The 15,230-nt window shown below is 35.1% G+C and overlaps 1 protein-coding gene across 1 annotated transcript; it reads right to left on the bottom strand.

Annotated features, from left to right (window-relative positions):
• Positions 1–638: 638 nt before the first annotated feature.
• Positions 639–12,805, bottom strand: LOC125852147 (double-strand break repair protein MRE11; the record flags this gene model as incomplete). The annotated part of the gene is made up of 17 exons (XM_049531875.1): positions 12,698–12,805; positions 11,605–11,746; positions 10,111–10,262; positions 9,589–9,679; positions 4,607–4,726; positions 4,462–4,530; positions 4,288–4,379; positions 4,041–4,143; positions 3,834–3,941; positions 3,684–3,746; positions 3,501–3,572; positions 3,285–3,362; positions 3,117–3,179; positions 2,943–3,003; positions 1,261–1,343; positions 868–981; positions 639–740 (listed from the first exon to the last, which is right to left on the bottom strand). Coding segments are annotated over exons 1-17 (1,530 nt in total), but the record flags the coding sequence as incomplete, so codon positions are not given.
• Positions 12,806–15,230: the final 2,425 nt, after the last annotated feature.

The raw sequence follows: 15,230 nt of genomic DNA on the forward strand, positions 1-15,230 counted from the left end.
ATAGAATGTTTGGAAGAACTTCTCCATCCGTCCAAATCCAAGCAAAAAGAGTACAGCTCTAATCATACCGATGCATACCATCTTTGGCCAAATTTTAACTAGCAACACATGTACAGTTGAGATGACTGAAAGTGACCAAGCATGTGCAAATTTCCGTGTCACTCTGAACTGTGTAGTGAACAATAATGAATGGACCTTAAGGGCCAGACTTGAAATCCATCTTTATATGTGTTGACCTGGACTGCACTATCACCCCTTTTAAGATAGTGAACGGGTGCCCAACCTATCTTTCCCCAATAGAAATAAGGCTAACCACACCTACGAGATCACACTAGTTATGTTGTTGTTGAGTTGAAAGTATATGTCCCCACCATGCAACCAAGGGCTTGTCCTAGTGCTCCATGAAGTGTGGGGGTACAAGCCTTGGAGACCAGGGTTCACATCCCAACAAAGACAAAAAAAACCTAGGTGATTTCTTCTTATATGGCCTTATGGGCAGAGTTACTCATATTTGTACTGGTGAAAGATAGCAGGTATCGGGTGGAATAGTCGAGGTACACGCAACCTGGCTTAAACACCACCATAAAAAGAAGAAGTATTTGTCCCCACCACTACAAAAGTAGTACATAAGGTCTCACAGTGAAAGAGTTAAAAATTCTTACCTCTAAGCACTCTCCAACTTTTAAAATTATATCATCTTCTTCGAATTTCACCAGATCTGAATCACAAGCTATTTTGCTCTGTTAAGAAATGTTTCAAGCTTAGTATCACACATTCATAGTAACAATTCGTAGGTTCAGCAGAAAAATGGAATGTAGCAATATCCCTGATTATAGTGACTACCACATAAGAAACTGACATACTTACTCGAGTTCCCTCAAGGTTGTATTGTACACAAGAATAAAAAGCCATTTTCTCATCCTTATTAACAAAATTGTGCAAGGCAACGTCCAGATCGCTCACTGGAAGTACCTCCATTTTCTGCAGCATAAAGTCATTATAAGATAGCTCCAAAATATTGACAACTAATGAGGACTTTGATGTGCTGTTCTCAGCATCAAAATGCTTTGATGTGATGGAATAGAACCCCAGAGATTGGGGGGCTTGATTTTCCAAAGAAAACTTTTGTGAACTCAAAAAATAAGAACAATATGTGCTTCTGTTTTGGATATAAGATAATGAAAACCCAAACACTGAACTACTTAATAGGTGATTAAGGACATTGAAATGAGAAGTTTTCAAACTTGACTTGATACCCACCAAATTGCTCTCAGCAACTAAAGCTTCAATGTTTTGCTGATTCAATTCTTCAGGGCGAAGCCGCTCAGAATCATCAAATTTAGCTACAAGAAATTAGGAAATGTTCATAGAAGTGGGGTAATGAAAAATACTGTAGTTTACCATATTATTAAACACAAAAGAATCAAAAATCTGAAGCTTGGACAAGGAGAATCAGGTATCCAAATGATGGATGAATTATCTTTTAGCACTGCAAGTACCACGTATCTGCATTACAGATGGTCTAAAAATTTAGAAATCCCAGAATGGTAAAAAGTATTTTGAGCAACTATAAGATACTCTATACTAGTCTCGTAGATGAATTGTAAAACTCCTATGGACAAAATAAGATGTTCCATTTCAACTTGGAATAAGCACTGATACAAAACTTGGAAGTGTAAATGTTCCTGTTCAACTTGGAATGAACACTGATACAAAAGCTGAAATATCTATTGTTTAATATTAAGCAAGGGGGAACATTCAAGCCGCAAGATACTGTTTGTTCTCTAAAAATCTAGGGCAGGAAATTGAATGTAGAAACTTATGACGGCCCATATAATCTTTTTGGTTGTATGTGAAGAATTTCAACATCCAACTCAAAACCTTAATGTAATTGATGGAGTAAACCAAGACCTTTTAAATTTAAACCCCATTTGATGCCCTTACAAACCAACCCAAGTGGGACATTCTATGTTTCAACAGTATATAGATGATATAAATCTCCTTCTTGACAAATTGGAGATTTATCTTATGAGTTATGATAGTCTAAGAAGGATAACTTGAAGATCCAGTTTCAGTAGAGCTAATATTAATAAAGTATCAAGCCCAGGATGTGCAGAGTCTCCAGGATATAAATGAATAAGATTTGTTCAAGTTATGGACAACAATTAGATTACACCAACAAAATGATCATATGGTCACTTAGCCACAACTAAGCCACTAAATTGTGAAACAAAAAATACAGTCATAATGGAAAGCCATGGAAAAGCGGAGATTGGTGGCCCAAACTTGCATGGCGAACAAATGTAAATAGATTCTTCACTCCCAAGAAAACTTTAAATTACCTTCCTTGCCAAACTTTTTTGAAAATTTTGAGAATATGAGAATATCCTGTGGATTGGCAACCAATAAATTTGAAAACGTCATGAAAAAAGTCTTGCATGAATCTCTATAGAGGGACGCCAGGATTTGTAAATAGCGATTAGAATCGTGATCTAGGAATAAGTTTAAGAAAGTACCTTCCCCACATATTTTTGTCCGAACCTTTGAGGATTTATAGTCATAAACCCAGAGTAGTCTACCTGTCAGATTAGTCATCCACAAAGGAACATGAATTTGGCACTAAAATTAAAAAAGGGAGAAGGGCAACGAATAAAAAGTGAAACACATCACATAAGAAACCCACCTTTACTCGAACTAAAGGGAGCTTTACAACAGATCCATTATTAGCCTTTNACAAAAGATTTGTTCAAGTTATGGACAACAATTAGATTGCACCAACAAAATGATCATATCGTCACTTAGCCAGAACTAAGCCATTAAATTGTGAAACACAAAATACAGTCATCAATGGAAAGCCATGGAAAAGCGGAGATTGGTGGCCCAAACTTGCATGGCGAACAAATGTAAATAGATTCTTCACACCCAAGAAAACTTTAAATTACCTTCCTTGCCAAACTTTTTTGAAGATTTTGAGAATATGAGAATATCCTGTGGATTGGCAACCTATAAATTTGAAAGCGTCATGACAAAAGTTTTGCATGCATCTCTATAGAGGAACGCCAGGATTTGTAAATAGCGATTAGAATCGTGATCTAGGGATAAGTGTAAGAAAGTACCTTCCCCACATATTTTTGTCCGAACCTTTGAGGATTTATAGTCATAAACCCAGAGTAGTCTACCTGTCAGATTAGTCATCCACAAAGGAACATGAATTTGGCACTAAGATTTAAAAAAGGGAGAAGGGCAACGAATAAAAAGTGAAACACATCACATAAGAAACCCACCTTTACTCGAACTAAAGGGAGCTTTACAGAAGATCCATTATTAGCCTTTTGACTAGATCTTTCTATCAACTTTTTGACCTATCACAATCAGGAGTGGTTAAAATGCAATAACGGTCATAAACTTCTCAATTAAAAGAACAGAAGATAACAAGCCTACAAAAGGTTTATCATATCCTGAACAAATAAAAAAGATGAAAAAAGGAGGACAATACATACTACTTTATCCAAATGTTCAAGAATCGAACTGTGATCATTAGGATCAATATCAGGTTCATCCTTCAGCACAACCTGAACCATGCACCATAGCAAAAAAGGAATTTGAAATAAATCCTGTGTAGGGATGTAGTTACAAAAGGAAGCTACCTCAGTATAGAGGAACCGGTGGATAAAAGAAGCTACCTCAGTATATTCAAAAGGACGCACTGAGTTCAGAGGTATCTTTGTTGGACGATATTGATTTCCCTAAGTAAAGTAGAAACTATTACTCAAATATAAAAGCATTAATAGCACAGGAAAAAGGAGTGAAAGATGGAATTCATGAAGTACAACCTTAATTTCTAATAGAAGTAGATGTTTTTGTTTTGATTCACTCTCAATCAGTGATGTCGCAACAGATGAACCTGGCTGAGTAATGTGAAAACCCATACCTGGAACCTCCTGTAATAAGGGAAGCTTCAACTGAAACCTACTTCACAAGAAGGGGAGGTAATTGAAAGAGCGAGTACAGAAATCAAGAAGCTTCAGAATTACTAGCACCTGAGGATCCACTAAACATTCATGTTCGTGACCCCACACAATAAAATCCAGAAACCGAGGCAGGAAATGCTCATTTATTGCATTTTTTGGATTTGTCTTTACTCTGGAGAATGTGTCGAGAAAACAGAAGAACATTATTGCTCGAACAAAATTGTCAATCGTTCTACTAAATCTTAGCACAGATCTTAAATAGGTTAAGTTAAGAGATCTCCAACTATTATCATCAGTATCTAAAGTCTAAACCAACCTATTTTGGTGAAGTACCAAAATGTTGAACCAGTCTGATACTTGACACCCTTCCCGAGCCTCAGGTCGCATCCATTGCACAGCATGTGGTGTCTTCAAGTACAAAAAGAAACACAATTAAAATCTGTTCTTGTCAAGCAGCCAGCCAGATCTGAAAAAGAATGAGAATTTATACTTGAAACATTCTATTCAACCGTTCATCTCTGATATTCCCAAGACCATAAAGAGCAACTGATGTTAAACCCTGCAAAACATGTAGTGAGATATAAATCCATGCTTCAAACACAGAAGCCTCTTATTGAAGATATCCACAAGCAGACCTTCCTGATAAGAATAGGGTGCACAGCGATCTGTCCAACACCAGAACCACCGAGATCCATTTTACCAAAATAGTTGACAAGATTGCATGCCGAAAGGATGTCAACTGCAGATAGGTTGTCCTGTAACATAGGTGGACAATAGTAACTCCAGATCAGCACGTAAGAAAGAAAATGGTAAGTTGGTATTCAACAACTTCTCCGATTAAGTTTTCTGGATAGCTGATCCATAAGAATAATTTCTAAATGCTAGTCCAGAAATAACGCTGGTGTCCACCTAAACATTAGCTTTATCTGGAAACAACAAAGTAAGAGTTGTTTGAGTTCATTAGAACAAAGACGCAGACAAGTTGGATCTTAAAATAATCTGTTAAAGAATGACAAAAGTCCCACATCGGTGGTTAATGAGATGGGTGGACTCCTTATAAGGCTTGGGCAATCCTCCTCCCTTTGAGCTAGCTTTTGGGGTGTGAGTTAGGCCTAAGACCTAATATAACATAATCAATGTAAACCTTCCCTGCAAAATCGGATATCCATCTTCCCTTTTTATTCCATTCCAAAACAATGTTAAACTTCCTAAACAAGGATCTTCAGTGAATATTCTACAAGACAGTCATGCAGGCTCACTTTGACACTTCCTTGCACTTACCATCACTTCTCCATATCCAATTAAAGTTTTTCTTTTAAGCCTTAACAAATTTCATAATGACATTCATTTTTTTAATTTTGTTTTTAAAATGGTAACACAACCTAATGACATTCAATTATGAACTAGAAAAAGGGTAAAACATGGCCAGTCAGGATTGATAAAGCAATCCCTAACTTGTTTGGAAATGAGGCATACTTGTTCTCACACAATCAATATGCGAGGCGGTGTTATAGCAAGCATCCAAACCACACCCTAGGGAGCATAACCCAAATTCGTCTGAGAGAAAACTTGTAAAATCTAAAGCACCCATACGAAATTAGAGATTGAAAAGAATAAGGTTTGCCATTCACAATGATGAATTATTACACATAAGCAACTAGTGAGTAACTTTCAAGGACCCCAGTTATTTCCATCTTAACATTTCAACAAATTCATTTTCTGCAACAGGAGTAGCTGAAGCCCAATATTGTCCACCTTAAATGCATGAACAGATAGCATTCTTAGACGAAAAAAACAAATTATATTTCTGTAGTTATTGTTTCTTGTTGTTTTTTGTACATTCTCATTAGTATTTTAACAAAATTAGCATCTAGCTTTTCAGCTATACATTAATTCCCTGCAAAGGAGGATGAATAACTACAAGCCATCTTCGGAGCAAAGTTGATTTGCTATTTCATAATTAATTTTTAAGAAGATAACATTGCACACCAACAGGCAAAGGTATGATCACTGTGAGAAATATTGAAAAAGAATATTATTGAATTGTTGTTGTTGTTTACATTATTACATTGAAACCCTATTTATAGACCCTAGAATACAATCCTTTACCAAGTAGGATACTATTTAGTATTCCTATTTCTGTTTCTATTACTATTCCTATTCTAATAAGATTGTATAGACCGATTCCTATTCTAATAGGGTTGTATAAATCTATTCTTATTCTAAGACTCTCCCTCAAGCTAGTGCATACAATTCATATACCTAGCTTGTTACAAATGTAATTAACACGAGGACCGATGAGGGGCTTGGTGAGATATTTGCAAGCTGATCACTCGACTTCACAAAATTGACAATCAATCTCAATGTGCTTGGTCTTCTCATGAAATAATGCATAATGCCGATAAAACACGGAGTGATAAAATTACAGTGTTGGAACTTCCCAAACCAAGCTTGCAAAGATTGTTTCAGACCATAGAGTGACTTACGTAATTGTGAGAAATATAGGAAAAGAATATTATTGAACTGTTGTTGTGTCTACATTATTACATTGAGACCCTATTTATAGATCCTAGAATACAATCCTTTACCAAGTAGGATACTATTTCGTATTCCTATTTCTATTTCTATTCCTATTCCTATTCTAATAGGATTGTATAAACCTATTCCTATTCTTATAGGATTGTATAAACCTATTCCTATTCTAATAGGATTGTATAAACCTATTCATATTCTAACACTCCCCCTCAAGCTAGTGCATACAATTCATGTACCTAGCTTGTTACAAATGTAATTAACACGAGGACCGATGAGGGGCTTGGTGAGACATCTGTGAGTTGATCACTCAACTTCACAAAATTGACAATAAATTTCAATGTGCTTGATCTTCTCATGAAATACTGAATTTGATGCATAATGCCGATAAAACACAGAGTGATAAAATTACAGTGTTGGAACTTCCCAAACCAAGCTTGCAAAGACTGTTTCAGACCATAGAGTGACTTACGTAATCAACATACAAGGCTACTAAACTCCCCTGAGCAACAACATTAGGTGGTTGCTCCATATAGACTTCTTCACAATGCAGCGAACATTGTAAGTGCTCAAAATCTAGTATAAAGTACATGGTTCATGTTGGAATCAATAGACAGTCGATATTAAACAAGTCACCGAAAAAACTGGCCAGAACATGCTCATATGCCGGAGTATTAGATTTGATGGCTAAAAGTAGTCACAATCTAAGAAATAAAATTATATGGATAGGGTCAGAATGATATCACAACCCAACTAGAAAATAGAAACAATATAGGATAGTTCGAATTGATGGAACGACCCTATTGAAAAAGAGAAATAATATGGGTAGGGTTGGAATGATGGCACAACCCTACGCAAATCAGATTTGAGGAGTCACCGGAAAGACGAATGGAACTATGCAAATCAAATCTGAGAAGTCACTGCAAAGACACATGATGCTATGCAACTCAGATATGAGAAAATAGTTCGAAAAAATCCACTGTACTACACAAATTAAATATGAAAAGTAGTCCGGAGAGATGCACGGTGCTACATAAAATTAGATATGCAAAGAAAAAGGTAGTCACCGGAAGGATGTCACGGTGCTACACAAATTATATATGAAAAAGTAGTCACTGGAATGATGGCACAGTGCTACACAAAAAAGTAGACACCAGAATAATGGCACGGTACTACAAATATTAAATATGAAAAAGTAGTCACCGGAATGATGGCACGGTGCTACACAAATTAGATATAAGAAAGTAGTCACCGGAATGATGGCATGGTGCTACACAAATTAGATGTGAGAAAATAGTCACCAGATAGATACACGGTAACCCAACTTTTGCTAACATAATCATTGGCCAGACGGGCAGCATATATGGGTGCCACCCGCCGGCAGCGGAAGCTCTTTAATTCTCTACCAAGTTCGTAGAGGCTCTGATACCATGTGAGAAATATAGGAAAAGAATATTATTGAATTGTTGTTGTGTCTACATTATTACATTGAGACCCTATTTATAGATCCTAGAATACAATCCTTTACCAAGTAGGATACTATTTAGTATTCCTATTCCTATTTCTATTTCTATTCCTATTCCTATTCTAATAGGATTGTATAAACCTATTCCTATTCTTATAGGATTGTATAAACCTATTCCTATTCTAATAGGATTGTATAAACCTATTCATATTCTAACAGTAATCAACATACAAGGCTACTAAACGCCCCCTGAGCAACAAAATTAGATGGTTGCTCCATATAGACTTCTTCACAATGCAGCGGTTGTTGTAAGTGCTCAAAATCTATTATAAAGTATGTGGATCATGTTGGAATCAATAGACGAGTCGATATTAAACAAGTCACCGAAAAACTGATCGGAACATGCTCATACACCAGAGTATTAGATTTGATGGCTAAAAGCAGTCACAATCTAACAAATAATATTATATGGGTAGGGTCGAAATGATGTCACGACCTAACTAGAAAATAGAAATTATATAGGATAATTCGAATTGATGGAACGACCCCATTGAAAAAGAGAAATAATATGGGTAGGGTCGGAATGATGACACGGCCCTACTGAAAAAGAAAAATTATACGGGTAAGGTTGGAATGATGGCACAACCCTACGCAAATCAGATTTGAGGAGTAACCGGAAAGACGAATGGAACTATGCAAATCAAATCTGAGGAGTCACTGAAAGACACATGATGCTATGCAACTCAGATATGAGAAAGTAGTTCGGAAAAAATCCACAGTACAACACAAATTAAATATGAAAAGTAGTCCGGAGAGATGCACGGTGCTACGCAAATCAGATATGCAAAAAATTGTAGTCACTGGAAGGATGGCACGGTGCTACACAAATTAAATATGAAAAAATAGTCACCGGAAAGATCACACGGTGCTACACAAATAGGATATTTAAAAAGTAGTCACCGGAATGATGGCACGGTGCTACACAAATTAATTATGAAAAAGTAGTCATCGGAATGATGGCACGGTGCTACACAATTAAATATGAAAAGTAGTCACCGGAATGATGGCACGGTGCTACACATATTAGATATAAGAAAGTAGTCACCGGAATGATGGCACGGTGCTACACATATTAGATATAAGAAAGTAGTCACCGGAATGATGGCACGGTGCTACACAAATTAGACATGAGAAAATAGTCACCAGAAAGATACACGGTGACCCGACTTTTGCTAACATAGTCGTTGGCCGGACGGGCGGCATATATGGATAATAGCCGCCCGCGGGCAGCGGAAGCTCTTTGATTGTTTACCAAGATCGCAAAGGCTCTAATACCATGTGAGAAATATTGAAAAGGAATATTATTGAATTGTTGTTGTTGTTTACATTATTACATTGAGACCCTATTTATAGACCGTAGAATACAATCCTTTACCAAGTAGGATACTTTTTAGTATTCCTATTTACGTTTCTATTACTATTCCTATTCTAATAGGATTGTATAGACCTATTCCTATTCTAATAGGATTGTATAAATCTATTCTTATTCTAACAATCACAAATAGTCCATCCTGCTGTTCCATGAAAAGAAAAAGTAAATAAACTTTCATGGGTTCATACCACACCAGCTGGATCATCGTGATTGCCATGAATGCTGAAAACAGGCAACCCCACATTAAAGTGAGGATCTTCGTAATTTACATGACCAAATCTGAATAAGACCCACAAAAGATTAAAAAGAGAAGAAGAGAAATATTATGCTAACAAAGAAGTAAACATAAAGTAACTTAAAGGAGCATGAAATGTAATCACAACTTCAGATAACTTTGCAGGAGAATCTTCAGATAGAACATAGAAAAGGGGGAGCAAAGGATGAAAGAAGAAAACGAAGAAGAATTTGAGATAAACTACTTTACAGGAAAATCCCCTGATAGAACATAGAAAAAGAGGAGCAAGTCGAGCATAAGATTATTGTTTCAAAAGCTTCAATTACTTTTCCATAACAAAGCATATAAGTAGTTTTCATACTTATCAATGAAAATAACAAAAAGAAATGAAGAAAAAGAGGTAAAGCATGACAAATTGACAATACAGAAAGAATAGCGACAACAAGTTAGCAGAGTTCAGATAAATGGTTATTACAGGTTAGCAAAGTTCACTGTCTGGTCACTAACAACTTGGAATTGCACCAGTTGATCATTGAGACAATAGCGGCGAAGAATCTCAATGGCTTTCACCAGTGTTGCCCTGGATGGCTTATTCCTATGAAACAGATCACCACCAAGAAGCACAAAGTCACCTGGAGCGCCAAAGTAAAATCAATATAAGTGATACGAATACATGTGTACATAATAACTGACAAATGAAATTTGAATATAGAGATAAACTATCATTCAATGTAGACACAAACACTAATCTATGTACAATATAACATAATCTACAGGCAAGATGCAGGTTATTTTTTAGAAAACCGTTTTCCAAAAATTCATGTCTTTAGTTGTCTAAACTTAAGGCAAACATTCTCCAACTAGGAAAGACAATACACCAGAACATGCAATGGTTTTTAGGTCTTTCAAAGGACAAGTCATTTCCTCCTACTTCCTCCAACCACCGTCGCTTATCTCATACTGCTCCTGGAAACTATCCTCGGCGATAGATCACAGTCGCTTGTTTCCCACAACTGTCAGTCACTTAACCACGGCCAATTTTTGCCACCATCCAACGCCTCGACCTCTACAAACAATCACTTATTACAGCATGCCCCCATCTTATCTCCACCACCTATTATTGCAATCAGAAACAGCCAACACGATCTCACCTGCCCTTGAAAAAGCACAAAGTGGGCTTCACTCATGCCACCAAAATACTTTGAATATCACAAGGGGAACAATACAATGAAAAAATGGAATTAAAAAGCATTAGTGATTCTACATTTCCCTTTATCGGTTTGATCGATAAGTTTCATTTCTCGAGTATGGCAGATCACTGGCAATGGGGGGTGTAGTCAGACAGAAGAAATGGTGGAGATCGGTTCCTGCTAGTATATGGTGGACAGTTTGGAGAGAAAGAAATTTAAGAATTTTTGAAGGAAGAAGTAGCTCTTTACAGAATTTTAAGATGAAGTGCTCTCTTCTTTTTTGTTTTTGGTGTAAAGAACGTTTTGTAGAGGAGGCAGTATCCTTAGTAGATCTGATAGGCGCTCGGTAACTGTTAGGATTTCATAGTTGGATCTGCTGTCCTTTCTCTCTGACTCTGTATTTATGATTTTGGCACTATCCTAGTGCCTTTTTTCTATAATACTCAAGTTACCATTCTCAAACAAAAAAAAAATCTCGAGTATGGGAATTGGGAAAGATGAAGAGACAAAATCATGAAAGCACCAGCCGTTCCAAGTTATCCTACTGGTCTGACTTGCATGCTTTCATGTTTCTCTGGAACAGCAACTCATGGGAAGAAACAAATCCTCTCAAGTATTCACTAGATTCCAACAAAATTTTATACTTAGTTTCGCCCATTTTTGGTAAACAGACCATAGATAATTGTCACAAAATATCGAAACAAATGACAGGGAAGTGAGATGTTAACTCCGCCAATAGATAAAAGCAATTTGCCAACCAAGTAGAGAAGAGAAATCATTTTTGCCTGGTTTTTCTCCGCGATTGAACATATCTCTTCAGATGCCTGAAATGAATCATGCCTACGTACTTCATCCTTCTCCATATAGCCCAAGTGACAGTCCGTAACAACCAGGATCCTAATGGTGTTGATCCCCTCATCCCTGGAGAAATTTTCCATTTTGTTTCAAATTCACATTAAATCTAGTAAAAAAAACTCAAGAAAATTTCTACAAATTCAAAGGGAAACAAAATCTAAAGATTTCATGAACACATAAACAAGGCATTTTGTAGAACAAACTGATCATTCAACTTAAAATAACTTTTAGAACATGCTTAATTTCATATATTCCAATATGAACATACTAAAATTTCTACAGACTACTTAACATGCATTATATTATTTTCCCTTCCAATTTTTCCTATAAAATCCACATTGCATATACTAAAAACTCAAGTAAATTTCTATAAATTCAAAGGGAAACAAAATCTAAAATTATCTCATAAATTCAGAAACCAGGCATTTTGTATAACAAACTGATCGATTCAACTTGAAATTACATTTAGAAATTGCTTAATTTCATATGTTCCAATTTGTGAACATGCTAAAAATTTCCATAGACTACTTAGCACGCATTATATTATTTTCCCTTCCAATTTTTTCCAGTAAACTCGCATTGCATATACTAAAAATACTCAACTAAATTTCTACAAATTCAAAGGGAAACAAAATCTAAAATATCTCATAAATTCAGAAACCAGGCGTTTCTAGAACAAACTGCTCAATTTAACTTGAAATTACTTTTATAAAATGCTTAATTTCATACATTGCAATTTGTGAACATACTAAAAATGTTACTCCCTTTGTCCCAATTTATATGGTAACAGTTCAGATTTCGAGATTCAAAGTGTGACACATAAATTGGAATGGAGGAAGTATTAACTACTTAAACTTGTTAGAATCTCAAAATCTAAAATGTGACACATAAATTGGAACGGAAGAAGTATTAACTACTTAAACTTGTTTGAATCCCACAATTCAAACATAAATTGGGACACAAAGAGTATCAACTACTTAACATGCATTACATAATTTTTGTGTGTTATTTTTTTACCTTGAAGTATCGTCCATTTGATTGAAGATGAACACTTAACCTGCAGAAACAACAGGAGAACAAAAAACTTAAAAGCAATTGAACACTATAGAAAAAACATGAATGCCGTAGTTCAAAAAGAAAAACCCTAGATAAAGGAAATGTGCAAACAAGTAATAGAAATCTTACTTTGATGTCTTCGAACAAGGAATTGAGAAGTTGAGAATTCTCGAAAAAAATTGTAGAAGACAAGTTTGGAGCTATTTTAGCTATGGCTGCAACTCTTGAGATACCGGAGACAATTAAATGAAAGGCTTAATTAAGTCTTGCTTTGGTTTTTTGTGATACTTTGATCAAGAAAGGGTAAATCCATTTTAAAATGTAATTAAGTTAATTTATTACCAAATTAACATTTTTTAAATTTTCTAATCTTATATAAAATACAAAAAAACACTTCATTTTTCAAATTTTATAATTCTATCCAAACCATTTAAAAAAAAGTAATTTTCTGTTCTTCTCCCAATATTCTCTCTTCCTCTTCTTCTTGTTTCCTAGAAAATCCAAAAATTCGACTATCAAAACTAATATTCTACCCCATTATCTTATCTTCCTCATCATCTCCGATCGTGACTCTCTCCTCTTTCTGAACTGAAGATTGTGTTCGAGTTAAAGTGGGTAAGTCATTTTTTTGAAAGATTTTACAATTTTCGATCAATACTAGTGAACAATAAATTGTTCTATAGATGTGAAAATTGAATAATGATGTAATGGTAGTTATTATTTATTGTTTTTGAAAGAAAATCAACAAACCCAAAAAAATCCTAATTTTGAGGAAATGTATATGTATTGTTAAAATTCAGTGAAAATTCGTTTTTTTTGTTGCTTTTGGTGTTCTTTTTGTGATCATTTTGTTCATATGATTTTAGAAACATAGTCTTGTTCAGTTGTCCAACATATATTTCATTTGTTGAAAGATGTGTCGTATGTGGCTACATTTTAGTGATATGTTGATATATATTCCAACAGAGTTGTCATATGTTGGAACATATCATCTATGTGTTAGGGCAACAAAATCGTCATATGTAGTAACAGAAGATTAATCTGTGGCACATGAAGATTAATTTGTGGCCACATAAGATTCATTCGTGGCAACAGAAGGTACATATGTGGCAACAGAATATCCATCTATGTCAACATAAGTATAAATTGTTACCCATTATTATTTTATAATCAATTGTAAACTCTCAACCTTTTTTTATTTACCTTGCAGATGAAATGATACAAGAAGTTTCATTCATGACAACATCTTAATCTTTTATTGGTGTTGCTTCCTCTTCTAACATCAAATGCTTTTTTTGTCTATACGAAGAATGTGAGCAGCAACATAATTATTTTATTAGTCGTGTTAAAGAACTGATTGATATTTTTAAGGAAATAACTTATAATATTGATATTCATACATCCAAGAAGATTTCACCGTCTTTGAAGTGTAGGAGGTTGAAAAAATTCATTTCTCAATCACTATCTATAATTAGTGAAAGAAAAAAATCAATGACTACTGCTCCAGTATCACACTCAAACCCAAAAGGTAAGGAGAAAGAGAAGGAGAAGGAGCAAGAGAAGAAGAAGGAGAAGGAGAAAGTGAAAAAGAAAGCGAAAGAGAAAGAGAGAAAGAAAAAAAAAAGAATAAAGTCGAAGTCGTCAATTGTGATGTGAAGCAACAATATTCATTTGAAGGTTTTAACATTGACGACGATGGTCCAACTAAACTAATGTCATCCTTCTCGCAATGGATAAACGAGGGTCTTTACAAGCATCATGCAAAAAAGTAAAGTCGTTCAACTATTATTAATATTTCTTCTTGTTGTCCACTAAATATTTATTTATAATAATTACAAAATTGCAGAAGAGACAAGGACAATCACTACTTAGCCAATTGCTCGGATCTTGAGTTTAAACAACTTGATTTTGTATTTGCATTTTCAAAGAAGAAGGAATAGTTCTACGTAATGTCTCAACCCAATAAGTGCTAGACTGATGAGGTAAATTCATGCCCACTTTTATCTTTAGATTAAGACATGAATACATACAAATAAATTGATACAGAAATACATTTGTTGATGCATATATGCAGTATGTGGATGTCATTTTATACTATTTGCGGAAGAAGTCGAAATAACAGAGTCATTCTAAATATCGATATACCACTACTAATTATTTTTTTCAAAACATACATTGACAATGCCAGTGTTGCTCCTGAATATGAGAATAAAATCGTTGGCACTATCAAAGGGTTTGGTATACCTGCTGGACTGTCTTGGCACCTCATAGATGAGGTTTATGTCTTGTAAATTGTAATGGGGAGTTTCATTGGGTCTTGGCAGTCGTTGTATTGAAGGAACGACGCATAAAGGTGTATGATTCGATGTCCTCATCTAGGACTAACAAAAAATTGTGCTCCGAGATTCAAAAGTTGTCTACAATGTTGCCAAAGTACCTTGAATCCAACGAATTTTATAAGCAAAAAGACCGAATCAACTGGTCAGTTCTTGAT

This window comes from Solanum stenotomum, unplaced genomic scaffold, assembly GCF_019186545.1.
Source record: "Solanum stenotomum isolate F172 unplaced genomic scaffold, ASM1918654v1 scaffold32636, whole genome shotgun sequence".
Taxonomy (NCBI): Eukaryota; Viridiplantae; Streptophyta; class Magnoliopsida; order Solanales; family Solanaceae; genus Solanum; species Solanum stenotomum.